The following is a 24,955-nucleotide window of genomic DNA, read 5'->3' as shown; positions in this document are numbered from 1 at the left end:
AGGTGGTGTTGGATCCTTGTGGTGGGGCAAGCTTTCCCCTTGCACCATGCCACAATCTGAGCACTGTGAGGCCTAGTATCTTAGAACCACAGAGTGAGTAGGGCCTTGTAAGCCGTCCCACCTAACTCTTTTCTTGATGCAGAAGTTCCTGAGCTACAGCATCCTCCGACAGTTATAAGATCAGTGCATCTCCTTCAGATATTATCTCAAGCATCTCAACGCACACAAAACTAAAGCAGCATCTTTATTTCATACATAACAATCAGTATAAAAATGTTTATTACATAAGAGCTGTTTTGTGTACACAATATATTATATTGCTATAAGCCGATGCAAAGACTGCGCTCATACTTCATAGTTCCACTTTGTTTCCAATATATTATATTGTTTCAATGCCACAACTACACCGTATTCAATAGAGCATGCTGCAGAAATGGGAATTGGCTTTAAATTAAAAAAAGCTTTTGCCTTTATTAAACGGAACATGTAAGACTGCATCGTGCCAAAATAAAAAATTAAAATTTGTTTTTTTAAGGTATGTAGACACAAATCCAGGAAAAACTGTGGGTTCCAGGCCAGCGTTTTCAAAATCTCTCCCCAATTTTGGATAATCAATTTGTTCTGAGGAATTTCTTACAAGGAAAGGGGGGGGGGAAAACTCCAAGTCAATAAAGAATTGAAATATAGTACAAAAAAGAAACCGGTCCAAAAAGCACTGAAAACAAGAAGCCTATATAACTGTGCTAGAGAAGTAAAACTTAAAAGGAATAGTAAATATCAGCTCAGTGGTTTATAACGAAGCTAGTAAAATTCAGGCCAGTAATCTTAAAATGTAATGAACAGCGTTTTAACATTCAACACATGAAAGGTTAATGAAGGCTATGAACTTTGTGTAACATAAAACGTTTCAGATGTTGGAGTTCACCAGATATAATTGGATTCAGGGGGCGCTTGCTTCTCTTCGGCCCTTTTCGGTGAAGGCGTGTATTGCCTGTGCTTGGTGCCTGTTGGCCTCAGGCCATTTGTCAGGTTGGCTCCGTACCCTGAAAAACGACCCAGTTCAAGAGTGAGGAAACTACAAATGCAGCCCCCCCTCCCTTTTCACTGTGAATGTTTCACATGGAAATTTCAATATGGACTTTGCGCCGGACTTCACACAGTACTACCATGAGACAAACATTTATTTCCGAAAGGCGATTTTTCTTGTTATATTTATGGATTTGCCTTGACATGTGTACCCTGCAGTAAGGTAAAGGTAAAGGGATCCCTGACCATTAGGTCCAGTCGTGGCCGACTCTGGGGTTGTGGTGCTCATCTCGCTTTACTGGCCGAGGGAGCCGGCGTACAGCTTCCGGGTCATGTGGCCAGCATGACTAAGCCGCTTCTGGCGAACCAGAACAGTGCACGGAAACGCCGTTTACCTTCCCACCGGAGCGGTACCTATTTATTTAATTGCACTTTGATGTGCTTTCGAACTGCTAGGTTGGCAGGAACAGGGACCGAGCAACGGGAGCTCACCCCGTCACGGGGATTCAAACCGCCGACCTTCTGATTGGCAAGCCCAAGAGGCTCAGTGGTTTAACCCACAGTGCCACTCGCGTCCCTGTACCCTGCAGTACTTGGTCACAAATCTACAGACAAGTAATCAAGAGGCAATTTGCTTGATTACCGCATTGGCCTGAATATAAGCCTCGCTTTCCCCCCAAATTCTGACCGTGAAAAGCTAAAGTGCAACTTATGTTCACGACCTTACGGTATGCAGCCAGGAGAGCGGGGCAAACAGCGCCAGGAGTGCGGCAAAGCAGCGCCTGCCCCGTGCGTAGGCCCCCGTCCTCTCCCCCAAGGCTGGGAAGGGAGAGAGTGAAGAAGGGAAAAGGCCATCGGCAACGCAGCGCAGCTCCCCCCCCCCCAATATGCAGCCAGGAGCAGAGAGGAATGGAGTGGCTGACATTTGGGTATTTTTCTTTTTTCTCTCCCCTCCCCTCCAATTTTAAAGGTGCGGCTTATATTCTTGTGCGGCTTATATTTGGGCCAATACAATATTCTACAGGGGTGCCAATTAGAATAAAATATTGGGGGACCCCAGGTCAGCCCCTCTCTGCATAATCAATCACATGATTGAGTATCACTGCAATGCGCTCAAATGCACCTTTGTGTTTTTTTTGTTTAAAGATTTTTTATTGATACAACAAGAAAAAAGAAACAAACACAAATGCCAAATTACACACAGGAATAACTATAGACACATAATTTTCTTAGCAAACAATATAACATATATTGGTCGTAACACTAAAGGCCCAACTTCCCATCTATTCCATATTTCAATTTCATGATACTTATTGCCAATACACAAATGCACCTTTGAAGGTGACCCGGAAACTACAACTAATCCAGAATGTGGCAGCTTGACTGGCGACTGGGAGCGGCCGCCGAGACCACATAACACCGGTCTTGAAAGACCTACACTGGCTCCCAGTACATTTCCGAGCACAATTCAAAGTGTTGGTACTGACCTTTAAAGCCCTAAACGGCCTCGGTCCAGTATACCTGAAGGAGCATCTTCACCCCCATCATTCTGCCCGGACACTGAGGTCCAGCGCCAAGGGCCTTCTGGCGGTTCCCTCACTGCGAGAAGCCAAGCTACAGGGAACCAGGCAGAGGGCCTTCTCGGTAGTGGCACCTGCCCTGTGGAATGCCCTCCCACCAGATGTCAAAGAGAACAACAACTACCAGATTTTTAGAAGACATCTGAAGGCAGCCCTCTTTAGGGAAGCTTTTAATGTTTGATGCATTACTGCATTTTGATACTTTGTTGGAAGATGCCCAGAGTGGCTGGGGAAGCCCAGCCAGATAGGCGGGGTATAAATAATAAATTAATATTATTATAATATTATTATTGTGTGTCACCCCCACCCATTTGAATGGCAAAGTCCATCAACTTTGGGAGGCCCCAGCCCCCTCAGTTGGCTCCTATGACTGCCTATAACTGTGGTAGCCATCTTTGTTATTGGGATTAACTCCCATCACCCCTGAGCTTTGGCAGGGGCTGATGGGCGTCAGAGTCCAACAATGTCTGGAGGGTACCATGCAGGATATTCCTGATCTATATGGTGACAGCAACACCAGCTGATTCCCTGAGTGGATTCTGGTAAAGTAAAGGAAGACGTAATCTTAAAATTGGGCTTTGAATGGTGGAGGGGTACCTCCCTATGGCTGCTTAGCATGGTACAGGAAAAAGACAAAAAGACAATGAGACAACTAATAGATGATAGCTCTTAATAGATGATCTCAGGAGACTAACGTTTAAACTGTAGTGTATTTATTATATTTTTATCTTCTCCCACTTTATCCTCACAACCTGTGAGGTTAGTTAGCCAGAGAGAGAGGGGGGGGGGGAGAGAGAGAGAGAGGTCCGCTGCAAGCTCACATAAAAAGCGGAAATTATCAGGTAAGGAAATGGGTGGATTAAGTGCTGTCTAAGTGCAGCCAGAGTCTGCTAAATCATCTTGGATCTGAGTACACAGTGCCTAGTAGCAACCCTGTGCGATGGGATTGGTGGGGAAAGGATGTCAATAAACCCATACCACACAGATTGCATATGTTATGGAGGCGAAGAGTCATATTTTGTCAATGCCACTTACTTTTATTGCAGTGCCTTCCATGCCAGCCTTCTCGACACTGGCATGTGTTAGGTTCAATACAGATCCCATACGATCCACAACCCGGTTCACATACAGCTGCAATAAGACACCTACAGTTAATATCGAAACCAAGTGTTTCCTTTTGTTTTAGGATCTTCCACAGCAGCACACTAACGCATACCCACTGTTTAGCATGAAGGTTACAAAATCCCGAATCTGCTGCAAAAGCTTTTTTAGGAAAAGGTTGAGTTGATTGAGCACTTACGCTTTGAACAGAGATCTCCTTGGTAGCCTTTGGAACACTTGCATTTATTTTTACCGGTACATTTGCCTCCATTTCTACATGGCTGATGGCATTTGCCTAGAAATGATTAAAAAAAAAAGGATGATAGCACTGCCTTTATTGCCTTAAGTGAAATCCGGCACAGCACCATTAGAGTTGATTACAGATTTAACAGCAGTTATTACCTATGAGGTGCAAATGGGACCACCACTGTGATCAACAGATACTGACATCCCATACTCAATAGACTTTGTACCCAGAATATAGGCCTGGCTTGCACATTGTATTTATACCACAGCTTAGCAGGAGTGTGAGGGCTCCAGGAAAAGGAATCATGGCTGCTTTGCTCTTCCCCAGGTCATTCAGTATCAATATGCTCTTACCCCATGACTTCTGTATCCTTAGTAAACACCCATCCATAAACCAACAAACCAGACACCAGGCAGCCCAGTGTTGTGAAACCTAAAGCTCGTTTCGGCTGCCTGTACCATCTTTTGGGAGTTAGGAACCTCAAGAAGAATCTTTTCAGTCTGCTGAAAATGGCATAAAATCAGGACTCACTGATTTCACACTGATCCCCCTCAAGTCCTGCAGGACAAATACATTTTCCTGGATAAAAACATGTTCCTCCATTGAAGCAGGTCATTGTGCAGTTTGCTGGGGAAGACAAAGCAAAAGTATGAGACTGGATAGGTAGGCTTTCACCACCAGAAATGGATAGCTTTGGTAAGGTGCAACAAAGTTTGGGGTCTTTTCAAAAGCCAATTAAACCAAAGCCCCAAGGAAAGGATAATACTCTGATTTAATGCACTCAAATGTGGATTTGGAGGTACAGCATCTCTTTCACATGCAAGAAACTGCCATGTTCAATAAAAGGACAGCCTTGAATGAACTGTTCATCAGAGCCATAACTGTGATGGCAGGAAAATATAATTTTTGGTGCTAGGAATGGTGCTCAGCCTTCGCTGAGGCTGGCATCCTAAAGGGCAAACGACAAGAAAAATGAAACTGTCCCAGAATCATTGGGGCACATTCTAAGGTTAAGCTTTGCTGAGACTCGGGTAGGATGTGCTAATCAGTTATGGTTTCTCTCAGTTTTTCATTTTTCCAAACTTAATTTCAGTTCTCCATGTTTCTCCATCAGTTTGAGATTATTTCTTTTAAAGTCCTCATGAAAATTCAGCAGGATTTTAATGCGAATTTCTCCTAATATACACATTTTTGTATGCAATCTTGTTCCCCAACTATACTGCATTTTTTGTATGTCATTTTCATGAACATATGCATTTTAATGCACATTTTTTCTCAGTATATGCATTTTTTTTCCAGGCTAGAGCACAGTATCGCTAAAATCAGAGAAGCGCAGATTTCGAAAAATGGCCGTGTTTCCAGCTCACATATTGTTTCAGAAAGTGTGTGTTGGGCAGAGCTGCCTTTAAATGCTAACTGAATCAAATTCCTCCCCGTCCCTAGACTGTCAGCTAGGCTGTCCTGTCTGCTCTTCACTTTTCCTGCTCAAATTTTCTTGTTTGCAGTTCTCCCAATTAACTGGAGGTGAATTTTTTTTATTTTAAATCTGCTGTGAAAGCTTTGGTGGCTTAGCCTACTGAGTGAATGGTTAAAGCTCACAGGTCTCGTTGTAATCCTTTTTTAAAAGCATACCTTTGTCGCAGTTGATGCCATAGAAACCAGGTGGGCAAATACACAATCCAGGCATGACGCAGAGTCCACCATTCATGCAGTGCGGAGTGCACAGAGCTGAATGGAGAGAATCAACACTATAGTGAGATGTTGGCACTGATGCAGAGAGGAAAAACCTTCAAAGCATAAAGCACATTTTATCTTGCAACTCATACGACTCCTTAAGATGAACTGTCTCTTCTGCAGGCAAAATGAATTCAGCAGTAGTCGAAGGTGCCTGAAATCGGGTGTAATAAAACCCTTGAGCTTTGATTTTCAGACACCTGTCCCTGCAAATTACATTTTAAAATAATAATATTAATTTGTATTGAAGATTTCTTAGTTTGCAAAAATACACGCATTGTCGCTTTTTTCACGTTGCGTTTTCTACAGATCAGTTACGTTTGTTGTGAGACATTAGTGTTGCATGCAGTATTAGGTTGGGAAGAAAAGAGGGGGAAAGCGGGGAATGGTGATTGGGGTGGGGTGGCAATGCTTTTTTCTACTTAGCATACGTGTGGGGTCAGCGTCACTTGTGTGGGTTCTCTTTCTATTTGCTTGTTATATTTCCTTGGTGGTGAGAGAGGTTGGGGGTAGCCTAGTGTTAAGTTGTGGGTGAACATATCAGACGACACAGCGATTCTTCAGACAGCTCTTGTTTATTCACAGGCCAGAACAGAACTGAACTGAAGGGTTCAGCCAGCCTGCTTATATAGAGCTCCAGTACAACGCAACTGTAACAACTTTCTGTAACTATCCAATCACTGAACGTCACTTTCAATCCCTTATTTGCATATTTGGACCTGAGTGAAAACTATCTACAGTATCCCCCTGCTGGCCCAGGGTGAGAACTTCAGTACATAACACCTAGGGTGTGGTTGGTTGTCTTTGGTTGGCTGTAGAGAAATTTGTTTATGTGTGTGAGTGTGTGAGGAGGTAGCCATATTGATTCGTATGCTGTCGTGTAAATAGCATTTTAGGCATCATGCTGCCATGGAAGAAAACTATGGGCTATATCCAATGTTAGCTGCTCGCTAACGCGAAGGCTAACAGGTGAGTTTTAATGTCGCTCCATAGGGGAATCCAATGCAGCAAGTTTGCCAGCGGAAACTCATTGCTCAACAGATGGCACCGTTTACCGTGCAACCAAGTTACTCTCAACCTGCTTGTGCATTTTATTGTGTGACTATGTCCTGCAGGCACAAAACCTTTCACCAGAGGAACAAGTATACCACTAATTGCCTCTAACTTAACACTGCATTGGATATAGTAAACTGGTAAATTCATATTCTCCAACACCACGACAGCAAAATCTGGTACACCATCTTCCTGGATAACACCTTCTCATTTTCCTCGCCGGACATTTAGGGAGCCATGATTTCGCACCACAATTTGTTTTTTTGGGGGGGGGGGCACAGAGCCGCAAAACATGCGTTTTAGGATGCTGCACGAGATCGCAGCCCACCCAAAAGCACTTTTTCATGGGGGAAATTGCACCGTGAAATTGAGCAAGATCACAGCTCCCCAAATGGCTGCTGTTCCCTTGTGTGAGAGAGAAACAGAACCTCCCATTCCTCCCCCCCCCCCGGACACTTGCGGGTTGTGTAAATTTGCTCATCCTTGTGTCTAAACACAACCACACCCAGGCATTCGCTGAATGCGCGAAATGGCAGGAGAGACTACCGGGCCCCCATTGCATAGATACCAATGGGCTGTGAAGAGGAGACCTTTCTCATTATCATCACAAAGACTACCTATCTGGGATTTTTAGCTATGATTCCTGGGCCCCTTCCAACTCTACAATTCGATTATTCCCTATAGTTGCTGGGAATCATGGTCAGTGAGTGTGGGCAGGTTTGGGGCAAGTGTAGTAGTTGTGATTCTACCTCCCCCTTCTGGCATGTAAATAATGTGTGAGGGAGTATGTGGGTCCAGCCAGGTTGCCCTGAGTCTATAGCGACATGGGCCTGGGCCTGGTTAACCTTTTCATTTTCATTTCATTTACATATTTACACCCTGCTTACAGTCTCAAAGGCAAACCACTTCAACTTCTAATAACGATGGAAGAATAACTCTAGGTGCATGAGTGCTTCACCTAAAATAAATAAATATCGAGATTCCCAGAAATGCCTGCCAAAAGCAAAACAGGGACAAATTACAGGCAGGGATTTACAAGGCACAGATCTGAGGAAATCCGAACTGATTCTGGCTAACAGGGCCTGCTGGAAAGGAGGCAAGGCTATTGCACTCTCTCTCCCCGGCAGGCTGTTCCTCTGCACAGATGGAGACGCTTTCATGATCAAATTGGGACATTCTCTTCAGTAACAATAGCTGAGTAAAATAACTGTGGTACTTTTACAGCTAGTGTTCATTAGCAACAGCCTTTTACTTAATGTTTTGCCAGATGGACGCTCATTCAGTTGTTGGTCAGTCCTGTTCCGTCCTTTAAACCATTCAGTGGAGACTTCTTTATCTTTTTGTGTAAACAATCTATGTTTTCTGAGAAGCCACAGCTCGTAAAATATTTTTCTTATGCGTTTAGATTTAATTTTTGGAAGCGGCCTAAGCCACATCTGAAAATCTCTACAAAACAATATTTTGAAAGGCAGCGACTGCTTGGCTGTTCTCGCAGTGTAAATAAAAGCCCATGAAATAATTGAAGCCTTTCGATTACCTTTTTCGCAGTGAGGACCATAAAATCCATCTGGACATTCGCATACATGCCTTTCATTGCAAAACCCGCCGTTCCTGCATCCTCCAGGACATTCAGCTTCAAAGAAGATGGTAATAATTATTGGATGAATTGAATATGTGTTGTGTGAACAGTCTGATTATAGTCTGAGGTAAGAGCATCGTAGTCTGCTGGAGATGGAACAGTGGGAAATGCCCAGAAAGTTAATCCCAGTGTCCGAATGATGGACATTTTGGTAGTATACATTGACTGAGATGCTCAAATAAAATGTACAAGGAAACTAGATATTCACAGGCTCGGATTCTGAGGCAGCAATCCTAAAGGAGGAGAACTGAAGGCAAATGAGCTGCCACACCCAACACCCTGCTGGGCTCTTTGACAGGGTAGAAGTGAAAGGAGAGTAGTGTTATCAAAAAAAATCCCTTTCCCGGGCTTTTATTTTCCCTTTAATGATTCTCCTCACATTGGAATGCCCTGATCCATTCCCTTTTTGCCCCACCAATGTAGGAGTTCAGATATTGATGAGGCTAGGGCCAGTGGTGGGATTTCAAACTGTGTGAGACCAAAATTCGGGTGCCCCCTGCTTCTCATCTTCTGCTCTAAGTCATTGCTGTGGCACCTCCTGTGGCAACCCTCTCAGCTTGGTGCCCCGTGTGGGTGAACTGGTTGCACTTCCCTAAATTTGCCTCTGCTAGAGCCAGAGATGTTTCCATGGAATAGGATCTACAAAGTCAGATTACTCTCAAAGAAGGAGGTCTGATCTATCCTATTGTTCCGGCGGGGCCCACCTGCCCATGAGGTGAACTGAGGCAGCCACCTCAAGTGGTGTAACACTGAGAGGCAGTGCCCCTGAAGGTACCACAGCTTCTCCACCATCTCCAGTGGTGAGGAGAAGTGGTGGTAGCAGCGGCGGCAGCTTCTGGCGAGATTTCACCAAAATCTCACTAGATGTTGCTGGAACCCACCGCTGCCTTTGGGGGAGGGGTGGAGTGGAGGCACCTTCCTATTAAGCCTCTGGCTGCCCCTGACCTCCTGAGATGCCCTCCTAAAAACCGTAGAATTGTAGAACTGAGGAACTTTCCCCCTTCCCTCCCTCATCCCTGTAACCCTCCCCCAAAAACCTCTCATCCTCATCTGTATTCATAGTAGAAATTGCGTCTCAGGTTGTTTCTGGTCTGACAAATGTGACCCGCTATTCCCCAGATGTGTGAGGACAATGACAAGACTGACAAACTTCCCTTCCAAGGGCAGGTTCTGGTTACCTTGCTGACATGTTTTAAAGAAGATGGCGTTCTGTGGCGTTTGGAGTATGGTATTGCCTTCCGAATTCATGATAATGACCGTCACCTCAAATGCCGCCACGCCATCTTGTTTCCCAAGGCAGGGAAATCCAACCTGGACAACTAAAAAAAAAGGCCAGGGGACAAAATGCAAAGAAAATAAAAGACGGTCTTACTGATTATCTGTGAAATCTGGAAATTTTTAAAAAAGACATTCCACACCAATGATAATCTACTGATAAATAAGCAAAACAAGTACTATGAATAAACAGCTGATCATATTGCAAAAGTGCTACAATAGGTGCTAACGATTCAATTATCTTGTCCAATGCACTGTGGTACCATGGTGATTTTTGAGTCAAACAAGCTGCATCTACACAGTTCATGGAACTTTTGTCGTCGTCCGTCCCCCATCTAATTGTGCCAAGGGATGTCAGTTATCAACAAGGCATGTGAGGGTAGTGGCACTGCTTTTAAGCACTGTTTTTGTGACACTTACATGCTGCTTATGCACACCTAACCAGTGTCAGAAACAGGTATCGGTCTGATCAAGGAGAGCTTTCCTTGTGGTCTTATGACTGCCTTGTGCACCAGTGTGAGCAAACCTTGGAAGCTACAATCAATAGGGTAACCCTATAACTGGATAACTGGATTCTTGCTGCCCACCGTTAAATTATTCTGAGTTCATATTCCCATTCTTAAAATAAAGAAATGGACCGGTCAAGTCTCCTTTTTAAAATAACATTTTCAACAACACTGACAAAATTCTTCACACTCTGCACTCATTGAGTGAATGATCTTAGCTTTCCATGTCGGGACATTTCCAATCTTGTTTGCAGCCGGGACTTGTCTTTGGCTGTGGCTGACAGATCATTTTCTTTTGCTCTGAGTGATGCTTAAAGAGAATTGGTCAGGGCTGCAACATAAGATCCCTCCTATGTCCCTGGATAAGCAGGCAGCTCTGTCACACGTGGATATAGATATTTTCTAAAGTACAGTCCTATACGTATCAGAAGAAAGTTCCATTGAGTTCAATGGAATATATTCCCATTGAAGTTTGCAACTTTAGTTTCTTCAGTGCAACCATGGTTGCAGGGCAATGGTTTGAAGATGCAGGATGCAGCCACTGGCAGTAGAAGAGGAGTGCAGGGGGAGCACACCGCCCCCGGCAGCGCGATCCTGGTGGGGTGCCATTGTGGCTGCCCCCCCATCCGTGCTGGGCGCCACGCCCCCACAGGCAGCGTGCCATACCCCTGGGATGCGTGCCAGTCTAACTAAGCGCTGAAACTAAGCAGGTCTGACACCAGGATGGTACACAGCCTAGAAATCCTTTGCATGATGCCCTGGGTTGCATCATGCAAAAATCTCAATGTAACAACAACAACAATTTTATTACTTATACCCCACCCACTCTGGGCAGCTCCCAACAGAACACTAAAGACAGAATAAAACTTCAAACATTAAAAACTTCTCTAAACAGGGCTGCCTTCAGATGTCTACTAAAAGTCAGATAGTTGTTTATTTCCTTGACATCTGATGGGAGAGAATTCCACATGGCGGGTGCCACTACCAAGAAGGCCCTCTGCCTGGTTCCCTGCAACCTCACTTCTCGCAGTGAGGGAACTTCCACAATGTTAACAGAGAAGAAGCACCAGTGAAGTCTAAATGTTTCTATTTGTACTCATATCTTTTAGCAAAAAAATGGCTACGTTAAGCGATAGTTCTGTCATTTCCCCAAGGAATTGGAGAGAAAAACTATATAAGATACCGGTTTAAACCAAAGGTGTTAAGTGTTCTAAATGCAACAAATAGATGGGGATGGCTGCCTTTAATGCAAACTTTCTTTTAACTACAAAGAGCCAATGGAAGGCAGTAAATCTGGAGTATTTTAATGAGGAGAAAAGCCTGGTAACCCCAAAGCCTTGGAATGCTGTTTTGTGGTTGTTTCATTTGAACGCTGCTTGAGATTAATAGTGACATTTATCTGCTTTCTTTATGACCAGCTTCTCATTGATGCTTTTTGGAACTGCACCTATTAGGTTCCCCTCCCTCCTTACAGCACATTTTGAGGATTTTACTGCAAAATACTCTGCTAATAAAGATATTCTGCTAGTAAACACCAATCTATTTTGGGGGGGGTGATTAGCTCACTGTTTCTGCAAACAAATACTAATCGCAAACAGACACAATAGCATCATCATACGAAACATAAACCGTTCTTCATTATAGATGCCATTTTGTATCAGTTCCATGTCATACTTTTATTTGGCTCAAAGGAGCCATGAGGTAAAGTGGTCATAGCTGTCAAATTCTTGGGTGTTTCTTTCCCACTCACAGGCCACAGAAAACGTTATTTGCTGAGCTGCAGTGTTTCAGAATAACCGGCTCCACTGAGACCTGAATTACTAATGTGTCATGTTGATGCACACACACACATTTCAAACTCAGCTTACTGAATAATACTACTGCAAACCATATGTATTAACTTAGCGGGCGCTTATTATTCAGTGCAGCCTGTAAGTATATTTGTATGTCTGCACATGTTCGCCATATGGAAACAAAGTCTACATCTCCAAAGCAGTCTTGGAACTCAAGTCACCAGAACTACAATTATAGCGAGCCTACTTTCATTCCATTCAGACCTCCCAAAAGGAGAGGAACAAGGAACCCCTTTCCAAGACTGGATGAGGAAGAGAGCTGAGACTGAGCACTGGGCTTCAGCATTCCAAAATGGTCAGTTGCTGAAGCAACTTCAGAACGCACAAAACCTGATCCTTCCACAAGTCTTGCCCGATTTGCATGGGAAATCGTGTTTCACAGCTCCGTGATTTTGCTGCTCTGCAGGCCTGAAGCTCGCTCGCTCCTTCTTTCATCCCTTTCAGATGTGGAACATGAGATAACTTTGACAGCAAAAGTTCAAGAGCTTTTGCAGTTACCAAGCTATCAGATCATCTGACACAAACAAGCTTGCGGGGGCAGATGCAGCAATGGCAAACGACCTTTCCCATATGTATCTCTCTCGATAACTTGCAATTTTGGGGAAAGCGTGCAGTCTACACAAACAAACCAGCACTGTATGGATGCAGGCAATGGTTGCAACGCCAAGTTAATGGCTTGCACGTTGGGAAAGGGTTCTGGCAGATCCGACACCAGACACAGACCTTTCCCAGAATCCCAGACACAAAGATTTGCAACTGGAGACAGTTCCCATATTCAGCTGAGAGCCATTAAGCGATATAAATCATGGAGTGATGCATGTTTTAAGCGATAAACATGTATGTGTGAATCAGCCCTTGCGGGGTGGCCACCAAGTGGGAATCTGCCAGATTCCTCCTGAGGGGGCAACAATTCTATGTAGCAGCTGCAACATATGAGATTCGAGATGTGGGTTGTCTCCATTGCAGATACACTTTTGGCCTCACTACAAGACGCATTGTAGCCTCTGCGCATGGCAACTTTGCAGAAGCATAGCCAGTATTGCACTAGTGCAGTCTGCAGGTTATGTGCCTCACTAGTATTGCTGTTGTATCTTTGTATTTCATTTTAGATCTTGTTGTGAATTATGTGGAAATTGTTCAATTTGGTTGTGTAATTTTAAAAAAATGTTTTATTCATTGTTTATGACTCCTTTCGTTTTGTTGTAGTTACATATTTTATTCATGTTCTAAGCCGCCTTGAGCATGGGTTGAACCAGGGTTGGTTTTAGTTTAAGCTACTGAAGGTGATGGGGCCCTTTATATGTCCTGCTGTCCTTTGTCAACAACAAATTGTCGCTGCTTTTTGTGTTGAATATATGCTATATGGTAATTTATGGACCTAATAGGTATCTAAAGCCATTTGCACATAACAAATAGGAGCCTACACAACACAAAATACTGTTGCTGTATGTAGGTTTTTTATCTTATATTTTGGAAATGTACATCCAGGTTTTTTTCTTTAATTTTTTTGGGGGGGGGCCCAAGAGAATGGGGCCCTAAGCTATAGCTTGTTTAGCTTATACGTATATCTGGCACTGGTTTGAACTGGGGAAAGATGGCAGGCAAATAAAATTATGTCTGTTCGTGTGTATTTCCCTTCATTCACTTGCTCTGCCTGCTGTAGTCAGTGTGTCCATTTGTTTTTCTTACAAAAATACTATACAGTAAGAAAACTAAACTTTTCCCTTGAGCACTTCTCTCCCCTCCCCCCCCCCCCCCCCCGGGCCCATGAAGAACCTTATTGGTTGCCAAAGTTTACTCGTTACTGCCTTTTTATAGTTTGAGGTCTTTGCCACCTGGCAATTAAATACTTAATCTCTAATTTTGAAACACACACACACCCTTTTCAGTCTGGTACATCAGTAAAGTGGATAGAAACCACCTTGAAAACCATTTTGCTCCCGTCATCGTTCATGTCCGCTGACTGGAACCACCAACTGTTATTTGGCTACTGCTTCGGAGATGCCGAAATCTTATAATAGTAACGCCTTTGTAAGCATTGAGAGTAGGAGTCACATTTAACATACATATATTTTATGCTTTGCACTTTGGGCTGGCTTTTGCTAGACTGCACCCATTAGCAATACTAACAAGGTTAGCTTGTACAGAGAAAATACATAAAAGATGCTATTCATTAGCTATTTCATAGGCGAAGTTACATTCTCTTGATCACATATTATTTATACAGAATAAATATTCAGCATTATGGCAAACCTTTCCCCTTACAGATCAGTTTGTACTATAATATTATTTTTTATTCATTATGAACCGTAAAATTACCATATTTACTCGAATGTAATGCACACCTTTTTTGGCCAAATTAGGGTGCGCGTTAGATTTGATGGTGCATTAGATTTAAGTAAATATGGTATTTCCTTGCAACTCCCCCATCTTTGAACTCATAAATGCATACAGATCCACAAACCTGATGCCTGGTGAGGTACTGTTCCAAGCAGAGGGATGTTCACAGTTGGGTCAGCCATTATGCCTTTATCCAATGAGCGCAAGGACAGGAATTCATAAAAGTATTCAGCCTGCAAGAAAATGAATGTATAAGAGAGGTTAATTTTTATCACATCGGGCTATTTGTTCTTCATGTTCGTCTAAGGCGAACAATACAACTAATGCTTGCAATCGTATGTATCAGCGAGTAAGCTCCAATGAACATAGGAAGACTTACCTCTGAGTAATAGAATTGGAGATTGAACATGAGTAATAGAACTGGAGATTGAACATTGGATTGGATTTTTGGCTATTTACAGATATTGTAATTTATTTATTTTTTTGCATTTCTACTGTATTGTTTTTTTTAAAAAAAAATCACACCATTTAAAGTAAGAGTACAAAGGAACAGAAGAACACTTATGCGAAGGAAACTACTTTGTTCATCACAAATTATATTCAGCCAAGTCCTTCCCAGACTAGACCCTTTGAAATCAACAAACCTAAGTTAGTCATGTTGGTTAAGTGAACTTGTAATGTCAGTGGAGATATCAATCCTCAGTTGTTGTTGTTTTTGGTAGATCTGAAACAGATACTTGAAGGGTCTTAAGAGACTGAGGGGTCCACCACTGCATCTGTAGCCCCATGCCAGCCGGGGCAGAAGGCAGGGACAGGTAAATCATTCAGGAGCTGTGCAACAGGGCCCAAATCGGGTCCCAAGCCATCCAATGATGCCAGTGGGCCACCTCAGAATCCAGCAGATCCCAGGCAGACTCAGACCTCCCCATACCCATCCCCAGAATGTCATATTGCCATTCATATATTGAATAAAGTACTTCGAAATTTTAACGAGACATTTCCTTCCTCAAAAAAAGATTTTTTTTCATTCACCCTTCATTGTTGTTATTTTGGTAGGGATCAAATAAGAAATCTGATAAGCTGACAACTGTCAGAGGCTGCAATCCAAATCCCTTGTGCTGGGCAGTAGCAGCACCAGAATAAAACGGGGTGGGGCACAGAAGGGGCAAAGTATATTTCTAAGGTAAAGGTAAAAGTAGAGGACCCCTCGACGGTTAACTCCAGTCAAAGGCGACTATGGGGTTGCGGCGCTCATCTCGCTTTCAGGCCGAGGGAGCCAGCGTTTGCCCACAGATAGCTTTCTGGCTCATGTGGCCAGCATGACTAAACCGCTTCTGGTGCAACAGAACACCGTGATGGAAACCAAAGTGCACGGAAACATTGTTTACCTTCCCACCACAGTGGTATCTATTTATCTACTCGTACTGGTATGCTTTCGAACTGCTAGGTTGGCAGGAGCTGGGACTGAGCAATGGGAACTCACCCTGTCATGGGGATTCGAACCGCTGACCTTCTGATTGGCAAGCCCAAGAGGCTCAGTGGTTTAGACCACAGCGCCACTTGTGTCCCTATAGCATATTTCTAGGAACCAGGTGGTCGAGAAAGAAAACAAGGGCAAATGTTAACGCAGGAGTTCAGAAATGAGGGGGAAGCAGGGAAAGCTCATTGTTTGGTGTGGCACTCTGGTAAAGGTGTCCCTCTGTGCAGCCCTGCAGGCTTCTACCCATGAAGCTACGCTGCCCCAGAGCTCCTATTCCACCAAATGTTAGGTGGGAAGAAATGCTGCTAATGGGGTCCCTGCTGCTGGCAATACACATCTAAACAGGACATTCTGGGGGTTGGGAAGGTTGAGTCTGCTTGAGGTCTGCTGGATTCTAAGCTGGCCCCACTGGCATCATTGGATGGCTTTGGACCCAATTTTGGCCCTGCTGCATAGCTCCCAACTGATTTACCCATCCCTGCCTTCTGCCCCAGCTGGCATGAGTCTACAGACACAATGGTGGACCCTCAGTCTCTTAAGCCCCTCTGCTTCCTGGCTGGTGGGTGGATTGCAGTGAAAATGTCACTAGGTAAAAGTAAAGGGACCCCCTGACCAGTAGGTCCAGTCATGGCCAACTCTGGGGTTGCAGCACTCATCTCGCTTTATTGGCCAAGGGTGCGTACAGCTTCCGGGTCACGTGGCCAGCATGACTAAGCCACTTCTGGCGAACCAGAGCAGCGCACGGAAACGCCGTTTACCTTCCCGCCGGTGCGGTACCTATTTATCTACTTGCACTTTGATGTGCTTTCGAACTGCTAGGTTGGCAGGAGCAGGGACTGAGCAACGGGAGCTCACCCCATCGTGGGGATTCAAACTGCCGACCTTCTGATTGGCAAGTCCTAGGCTCTGTGGTTTAACCCACAGCGTTACATGCCACCTATTAAGTACTGTTGAATTTCAACCATCAGATATTAAATACTGGGTGATGTTCCACTAAGTCATGCTCAGAATGGCTGAAGTCCACCGATTTCAATAGGTCTGCTCTAAGTATAATCATCATTTATTGAAATACCAGATATTCAATATCTGGTGAATAGTTGGCAAGCAAACTGCAGAGGGATTTAAAAAACTATACAGAAAAATTGGCACACGTTGAAGTGGAAAAGGGAAATAGAAAAATAAAATCTGTCAATTGTCCCTCACTCAAAAGATCTACTCTTTTGCCCCTCTGTGTAGCACTGAAGCCCTTAAACTTTTTGGTACTTGGTAAGCAAGTGAAAATTTGCCTAATGGAGGCAGAATGCTCCACTCAGTAAAGGACATTTGAGAGAAATACAGTGCAGAATAGGAAGGTAGCAAAACAGGAGATAAGAGGTGAAAACTACAGCTAAATTTCAGGGTAGGTTTTAATAAAAGGCATGCAGTTTTTCCATGCAATGTGGAATAAGCAAACTATCCAAATGGTCTGTACAACTTTGTTTATGAACACTTGTTTTAAAAACAAAATAGTCTGCTCAGAAGAAAAATAATTGTTTTGTTTCCTGTCGATCCCTATGAAGCCATGGCATCAGAGCTACGGCCGTACTGTCTGTTTCTCATTGTTTCAGCTTTGATGTTTTAATTATATCAAAACCCAGGTTATAATGGGCTTTGTGATTAAAACAATGTGTTCTTCATCGTTTGAAAACAACAATTGGTGAGTCAAACCAGCAGCTCTCTGCTCGCCTCTCCATCTTAGCGCTGCTTTCCACTGTGTAATTCTGCTGTCGCATTTTGGAAGGTAGCTGGGAATCCCAATATAAAATAGGCGAAGATCCAGGCTGAGTCATTCTTAAGGGAGAGCCGTGGGACTCATCCTAAGTTGCCAAGCTTTTCTGTACGACAACCCTGTGAGGTAGGTTACACTGAGAGCTAGGGGAAAAAGGATGATGAGTTTCAAGGCTGAGTGGGATCTGAGCCCAGGTCTCTGTAGTCCTAGTAGTCCTAAGGGAATGCAGCCCTCAACAGCAAAAAAGTTTGCCCACCTCTGTAGCTTGGGCTAGGGGGTTAGCTCAGCAATTGCTTTATTCCACGCTTGTGGCTATTGTTACCCAGCTGTAAGAGGAATGGTGCAAGGATCTTCCTGCTCCAGACTATGGCCAGTAGATTCTTTCCACCTGAGAGGCCCGTACTGCAAATCAGGAGATGCTGTTTTCTGGATATACCCACAGCCACTTGTTGTTCCTTTCAGGCCAATTGGGAGTGTGTCTACGGATGTCTACAAGCAGGTTTGAGATGTTGTTGGGAATTAGTGCCATGCCTGCTGATATCACAGTAGTATTGAAGGCTGCCTCACAGAGTTTTCATTCTACACAATTCTTAAGATAGAGGAACATCGGAAGCTGCCTTATAATGAGTTAGACCATCAGCAAAGCAGCGTCTGCACTGACTGGTGGCATCTCTGGAGGGTTTCTCAACAGGATTTCCCCAAGTCCTACCTGGAGTTGCCGGGACTTGGACCTGGAATCTTCTGCTTGCAAAGCAGATTGTCAGTCCCGGAGCTATGGCCCTTGAAAAATAAAGGAGTTGCCTCCTCCATCAAAGTTTGAAGGTTTCTCACACACAATTAAACTATCACTTCTTTTGCACATTCCAGATTTTCTTCCGACTAGGTGTGCCAATAAAACAGTAAAAGAGGGAAAGGACAGACTCATAGGCACACAGAACATTTTTTTTCTGGGAGCGTACCAAATAGCAGTTTTATTTTGAAGAACAAAAATACACATAGAGATTTTATTCTGAAAGGCAGGAGAGATCATATTGGGGGATTGCAGCTGGGAAGTAGTTTATTACTAAACAAGCACATGCCTGTCTACTCAGATGTGAATCCCATTTATTACCACAGGGCTTACTCCCAGGCAAATATAGCCTTAAGGATTGTAGCCTTAAGCCAGCAATGTTACTTGAAGAAGATGATGTGCAAAACCCAAAAGATGGATTCTCACCTATTTATTTATACTTTTTCTCTGCTGTGGAGAAAAACAAATCATGTCAAGCCTGCTGCAATTTTCTTTTCATTTGCAAGATTAAAGGGAATGGGCCTTTGGGGCAAAATAAATAAACACGTCTTTAGAACCGTGTGTAAATATACAGGTTTCCGAGTGGCATCGCTGTAAATTAAAAATGTATACTTAAAGATTTTCATCTGTCAGAGGCAGAAGTTTACCTGATGTGATGAGAGAAGAGTTCACAGCCGATGGAGAGGAGCCCCAACCCCTTTGAATGGTAGGAAGCACGAATTGAACATGCAAGGTCATTTTGGCCATGCTTCAAACTAGGGAGGCCTTTGTTCTTAAGGCTCAGAAGACAGCTTTGAAGTTTGGGATAAAACTCCTCTAGCACACCATTACCAAAGAACAACCTTTTGATTATGATCTCATGAAAGTATAATCAATAACTTACATAAGTGAAAAGTGTGGCTAGAAGCAAAGGTTTTGTAATTGGACCTTTATTGGTTCCACGTGCTGCCCTACAGCCTGCTGCCTTGCACTGCTTTATAATAAATATCTACCTCCCAGCCCCTGCATTTTTTAAAAACTCTCTTTAAAATGATGAAACTTCAGCAGCTACTGTCAGCCTTGAACATATCCAGGCCATAAGTGCAAGGCATTTTTTTTAAGATGTGAAATACCCTTGTCGAAATCTAACCTAGAATAGATAAATAAAAAGCAAAATGTGGGTATTTTCTCCCAAACATTGGACATGTATTATGTCACTGAAGAGGTGCTCTTGTTTCGTGAACAGACATTTCGATAGATATTATGGGCATGATCCGGTCCACCATGAGCACAGCACCCATGCATGGAGGATCCTGTTGCCTCAACAGAGTCTCCCTTTTCCCTTTCCTCCACCTACAGGTAGACAGACAGCATGGGGGGGGGGGGTCATCCATCTAATAAGGAAGCAATGGCAGGTAGCTCAGCGGTGGGAGGAAGTGGGGGATGGAGCAGTGCAACGTGGGAAATGGAGTCAAAAACACGAACCAAAGTAGTCTTGTTAGGGTGGAAAAGAGCAGGGAAAACAGGGAGATGAAGGACGATGGACCAGGGAGACAAGGTGAGGGAGGCTGAAGAAAGGTAGCAAATCTTGAGGTCCAAAGAGCTGTATGCTATTTTGCAACTTAGTTTCAAGCTTGCACCAAAATCAAAAAAGGCTGCAAATGTTAGACTAGTGGAGAGGTTAAGAGCTATTTTTGAGAAGTTGTTCATCTCTTCCTTCTCTTTCGACACATTTTCTCGACTGTGCCCTGTTTCGTTTCTCTTGTTTACAGTTGCCGCCAAGGTCTTAGACAGCACTGATTCAATCCACACTGCCAGTTGAGGTGGTAGCTGCTCTTGCTGTAATTTTAGTAAGAGGAATGATAAGCATCTCGCTTGGTCAGCTCACCTCCATTACTCTGAAAGCTAATGGGCAATAACTATTTCACACACCACACAACACCCTGAACTCAGCTAGCAATATTGTGAATCTGTCCAGCCACACAGGCAGAAGAGCCTTTCTTTCATGGGGACCTGCTCTTCTGCCTTACTTAATCTACACCTATGGTGCAATTCTGTGGTAACTTAAGAGGGTTTTCTCCATTGTCTAGGACTCAATGAGTATTTCTTTCATGATACTGACCAGTGCATCAGCACACAACCACCATCTTCCCTGCACACTGTCATAGATTGCACTGACTACACAACAATCATGAATTCTGAATGGATGCCTTCCAGATAGGTGTTCATCAGTATGCAGGTGATACCCAGCTCTACCTCTCTTTCAAATCAGAACCACTGAAGGCGGTGAAGGTCCTGTGTGAGTGTCTGGAGGCGGTTGGAGGATGGTGGCTAACAGATGAGGTTGAATCCTGACAAGACAGAAATACTGTTTTGTGGGGACAAGAGGTGGGCAGGTGTGGAGGACTCCCTGGTCCAGAATGGGGTAACTGCACCCCTGAAGGACCAGGTGCGCAGCCTGGGAGTCATTTTGGACTCACAGCTGTGTCCAGGGCAGCTGGACTCACAGCTGTGTCCAGGGCAGCTGTCTACCAGCTCCATCTGGTATGCAGGCTGAGACCCTATCTGCCCGCGGACTGTCTCGCCAGAGTGGTACGTGCTCCAGTCATCTCCCGCTTGGACTACTGCAATGCGCTCTACGTGGGGCTACCTTTGAAGTTGACCCGGAAACTACAACTAATCCAGAATGCGGCAGCTAGGCTGGTGGCTGGGAGCGGCCACCGAGACCATATAACACCAGTCTTGAAAGACCTGCATTAGCTCCCAGTATGTTTCTGAGCACAATTCAAAGTGTTGGTGCTGACCTTTAAAGCCCTAAACGGCCTCGGCCCAGTATACCTTAAGGAGCGTCTCCACCCCCATCGTTCAGCCCGGACACTGAGGTCCAGCTCCGAGGGCCTTCTGGCAGTTCCCTCACTGCGAGAAGCAAAGTTAAAGGGAACCAGGCAGGGGCTTTCTCAGTTGTGGCACCCGCCCTGTGGAATGCCCTCCCACCAGATGTCAAGGAAATGAACAACTATCTGACATTTAGAAGACATCTGAATGCAGCCCTATTTAGGGAAGTTTTTAATGACTGATGTTCTAATGTATTTTTAATCTTTTGTAGGAAGTCGCCCCGAGTGGCTGGGGAAACCCAGCCAGATGGGTGGGGTATAAATAAGTTGTTGTTGTTGTTGTTGTTGTTGTTGTTGTTGTTGTTGTTCAGTTTTTACAGACAGTGTTTCAGCCACCACACTAAGCTGAGGTAATCATCAATCAGCATCATTTACCACATACTCTCAGTCATGCAAAGTATGATGCCACACACAGCCTCTGAAAGAATACTTTTGTCATAGTTTAAAAGACCAGCAAAGGAGGCTCTGTCATCACTGGGAACACATCCGACTACATACAGGAGGATGAGGAGAAGCTCTCCACCACATTTTACAGGGCCCTGTCCCGAAATCCCACTGAAGAGTAACTGAGGGAACTCCACAATGTCCTTCTACATTCTACACAGGACAAATCTGACAGCAGAAATGACAACATTCATTCTCCAGTGGGGGGACATTTCAACCTTCTCAAAGATTCTGCAAGTGACATTTAAGTGGCCATCCTGGAACAAAGAATCTTCAAAAGGGGGACTTCCGGGTTGGCGCCTCTGGCAATGGCGGATTTCCTCCGAACGGGAGGAATCCGCTCCGTGGAAAACAGGGTCTGAACCGCCACGGCGAGGCGGAGACCCATTAAAAACCACAGGCGGGAGAAGCCTGTGGATGTGGGATTCGGCTGGCACCTTTGCGCCCCCCCCTACTCGCGGGGAAACCAGGTTTCGGGGATCCGGAGTGACGTGGGGTGAGTGGCACGGTGCTTTGAATCGACTGCTTCTTTCACGGAGTGAAGCCGCATTGCTGTTGCCAGAGAGCGCTGACTTTTTCCTGTGGACAATTGGATTTTAAACAACTGCCCGTGAGTAGAACGGAAAATTGGATTAAGAATTTTTTTTAAATTTGGCACTGAAGTGGGGGGAAGGTCTAAACAGGAAGTCTGCCTTCCGCTTTTGTAGATAGATTGAAGCAAAGACACGGCAAGCTAGAGTTTAGAAAGTCGTCTGTAAAGGATCAAATTTTCATCATTTAGAAGTACTGAACCCCCCTTGGAAGCAGGAGAAGAGGGGGGAACCTTTTTTTAGACTGTTTAAACCTGCAGAAGAGAGAGTAAAGAAAGGCAATTTTCCACCGTCTTGAACCTGGGAACGGGGTGTCAGGACAGACGTTCTGGGGAAGTTCATTGACTATGGACAAACGTTTTTGACAGATAGTTAAAAGAGAAGAAACATATTGATTCCATTGTTCCCCTTCGCATTTAAAAGGAACAAAATATTGACAAAATATCTGAAAAAGGAAGACTTTGTTGCTAGATCTGCTTTTAAAAAAAAGAAAGAAAGATGGATACAAATAGAAATTGTTTCCCCTAGAGGGAGCTTGTGAAACTGTTATTAAAACCGAACTAGGGAGCTTTGCAGCTGCAATAGATTAAGATCGTGGGACCAGACTTCGACCTTGAACAAGAATGTACTCGGAGGCTCCGGTGCTTGCCTTTTGCAAGACAAGTGCTTTATTGGAACAGTTACATGAGAAGATGGATTTGATGACTGTTGTGATTGGAAATTTTGGACAGGCAGTGGGTACCTATATAGAACCCACTCAGGAATCAATCCAGGAATGTGTTTTGACAGATCAGATGAGGGAGGAGGTTGTTTCTGGACCTCGGGTGGCAGAGATGGAGGGAGCTGTGGCCCAGCAGGAATATGAGTGGTTGGATTCGACGAACGAACCTGGAAAAAGTCAGATTTGGAGAGATGGTCCAGTTTGGCTTGGAGATGGGGGGCTGGATAGACCCCCCTATGCAGGGATGTTTTGACCCAAGTTTGGCTTTGGGCCGGGGGGAGCTTGGAGTTGTGGGGGCCTTTAACTTTGGAGGGACCTTGAAACATGCCTTTAAATACCACATGGATTTCAGTGTTGACTATGGAAAAGGGGCTGACTTGTCGAGAAGGGACAAAAATATTGTCAAGCTGGAGTCTCCCCGAGTGAAAGGAGCAGAAGACAAAGTAAAGTACAGGTATAAATATGAAGAAGACCTGTGGAAGGGACACGGAAGAGACTTAAGAGCCTCGGACATAAGGTCACTAGGTTGATGGACTAGATGGATGGGATAGAAAGGACTGACAAAACCCGAGACCAGGAAGAAGAGACGATGGATGAAGATTGGAAGAAAGTTTCAAAAATTCATTTAGAAAAGTATCATAAAATTAATGAGTATTAGAAAAATGTTGGAATGAAATTATTTGGCTTTAGCAGAAATGTTAAAAAGAATTATGTAAGAATATGTTATGGTTAAGAGAATTTGGTATAAATAAGATTTAAGTTTTAAGTTTTAGGGTTTTTTGTGGTAAGATAAGGTTAAGATAGATTAAGGTAATTTAATGACAGAATATTGTGAAAGATGGAAAGGATTTGCTGAGATAATTAACAACTAGAATACAAAAAAGGGAGGTGTGAGGAGGTCGATGAAATAAGGTAATGACAGTTAAGGATCTGGGAATATTGGATCTGTTTTTAAATTTTTTGTTTATTTTTGTTTTTTGATTTTGATGTATTGTGTGTTTTGTTTTTTGTTTTTGACTTTGGTTATTACTGATTTGTATTGTTTAATTGTTACTTTTATCTACTTTTTTTCTTTCTTTTTCTCTTTCTCTTGTTTTTTCCTTCTTTTTTCTTTGTAATCTTAAAATTCTCAATAAATATCACTTTAAAAAACAACAACAAAGAATCTTCAAAAGGGAACTGCAAAATGAAACCACTGAATTACAATGCACACAGAATTACAATGCTATCACTTGTAGACAGAACTGAGGCAAAGGATTTTCAGCATACTGTATGTGTTAATTGTCTTACCAATGCCAGACTGTCTACGGCAGGCATGTCCAACAGGTAGATCATGATATACTGTTCCTGGTAGATCCTGGTATATCTTTGGCCCCTCAGTGATCTCCCCCCCAAAAAGGGGGGAGGACAACTGTTGCTTCCTAAAAAAAGCTCAACAATTTTGCCTTTCCCCAAAATGCTCAACAACTTTGGTCCATCCAATGACAATGGGTAGATCACTGCCAGTTTTTTTATACTGTGAGTAGATCGCAGTCTATTGGGAGTTGGATGTCTCTGGTCTATGGCATCAATAACGGGTGGCGCTGTGGGTTAAACCACAGAGCCTAGGGATTGCTGATCAGAAGGTCGGTGGTTCGAATCCCTGCGACGGGGTGAGCTCCCATTGCTTGGTCCCTGCTCCTGCCAACCTAGCAGTTCAAAAGCACGTCAAAGTGCAAGTAGATAAATAGGTACCCCTCCGGCGGGAAGGTAAACGGCATTTCTGTGCACTGCTCTGGTTCGCCAGAAGCGGCTTAGTCATGCTGGCCACATGACCCAGAAACTGTACGCCAGCTCCCTCGGCCAATAAAGCGAGATGAGTGCCGCAACCCCAAAGTCGTCCACAACTGGACCTAACGGTCAGGGGTCCCTTTACCTTTAAGCATCTAATTTATC

The 24,955-nt window shown here is 44.0% G+C and overlaps 1 protein-coding gene across 1 annotated transcript in view; it reads right to left on the bottom strand.

Moving 5' to 3' along the window:
- Positions 1–231: 231 nt before the first annotated feature.
- Positions 232–24,955, bottom strand: part of WIF1 (WNT inhibitory factor 1) — a 42,100-nt gene continuing 17,376 nt past the window's right edge. The window contains exons 3-10 of the mRNA XM_081022404.1: positions 14,479–14,587; positions 9,559–9,699; positions 8,279–8,374; positions 5,587–5,682; positions 4,486–4,581; positions 3,907–4,002; positions 3,642–3,737; positions 232–1,043 (exon numbers count right to left, since the gene is read on the bottom strand). Coding sequence (XP_080878530.1) covers positions 922–1,043; positions 3,642–3,737; positions 3,907–4,002; positions 4,486–4,581; positions 5,587–5,682; positions 8,279–8,374; positions 9,559–9,699; positions 14,479–14,587 — 852 coding nt within the window. The 3' untranslated portion in view covers positions 232–921. The remainder of the gene's footprint in view (positions 1,044–3,641; positions 3,738–3,906; positions 4,003–4,485; positions 4,582–5,586; positions 5,683–8,278; positions 8,375–9,558; positions 9,700–14,478; positions 14,588–24,955) is intronic.

This window comes from Podarcis pityusensis (genome assembly GCF_964106645.2).
Source record: "Podarcis pityusensis genome assembly, chromosome: 10".
Taxonomy (NCBI): Eukaryota; Metazoa; Chordata; class Lepidosauria; order Squamata; family Lacertidae; genus Podarcis; species Podarcis pityusensis.
The sequence above is the reverse complement of the archived record's forward strand: the minus strand, read 5'-3'. Positions and strand labels throughout refer to the sequence as shown.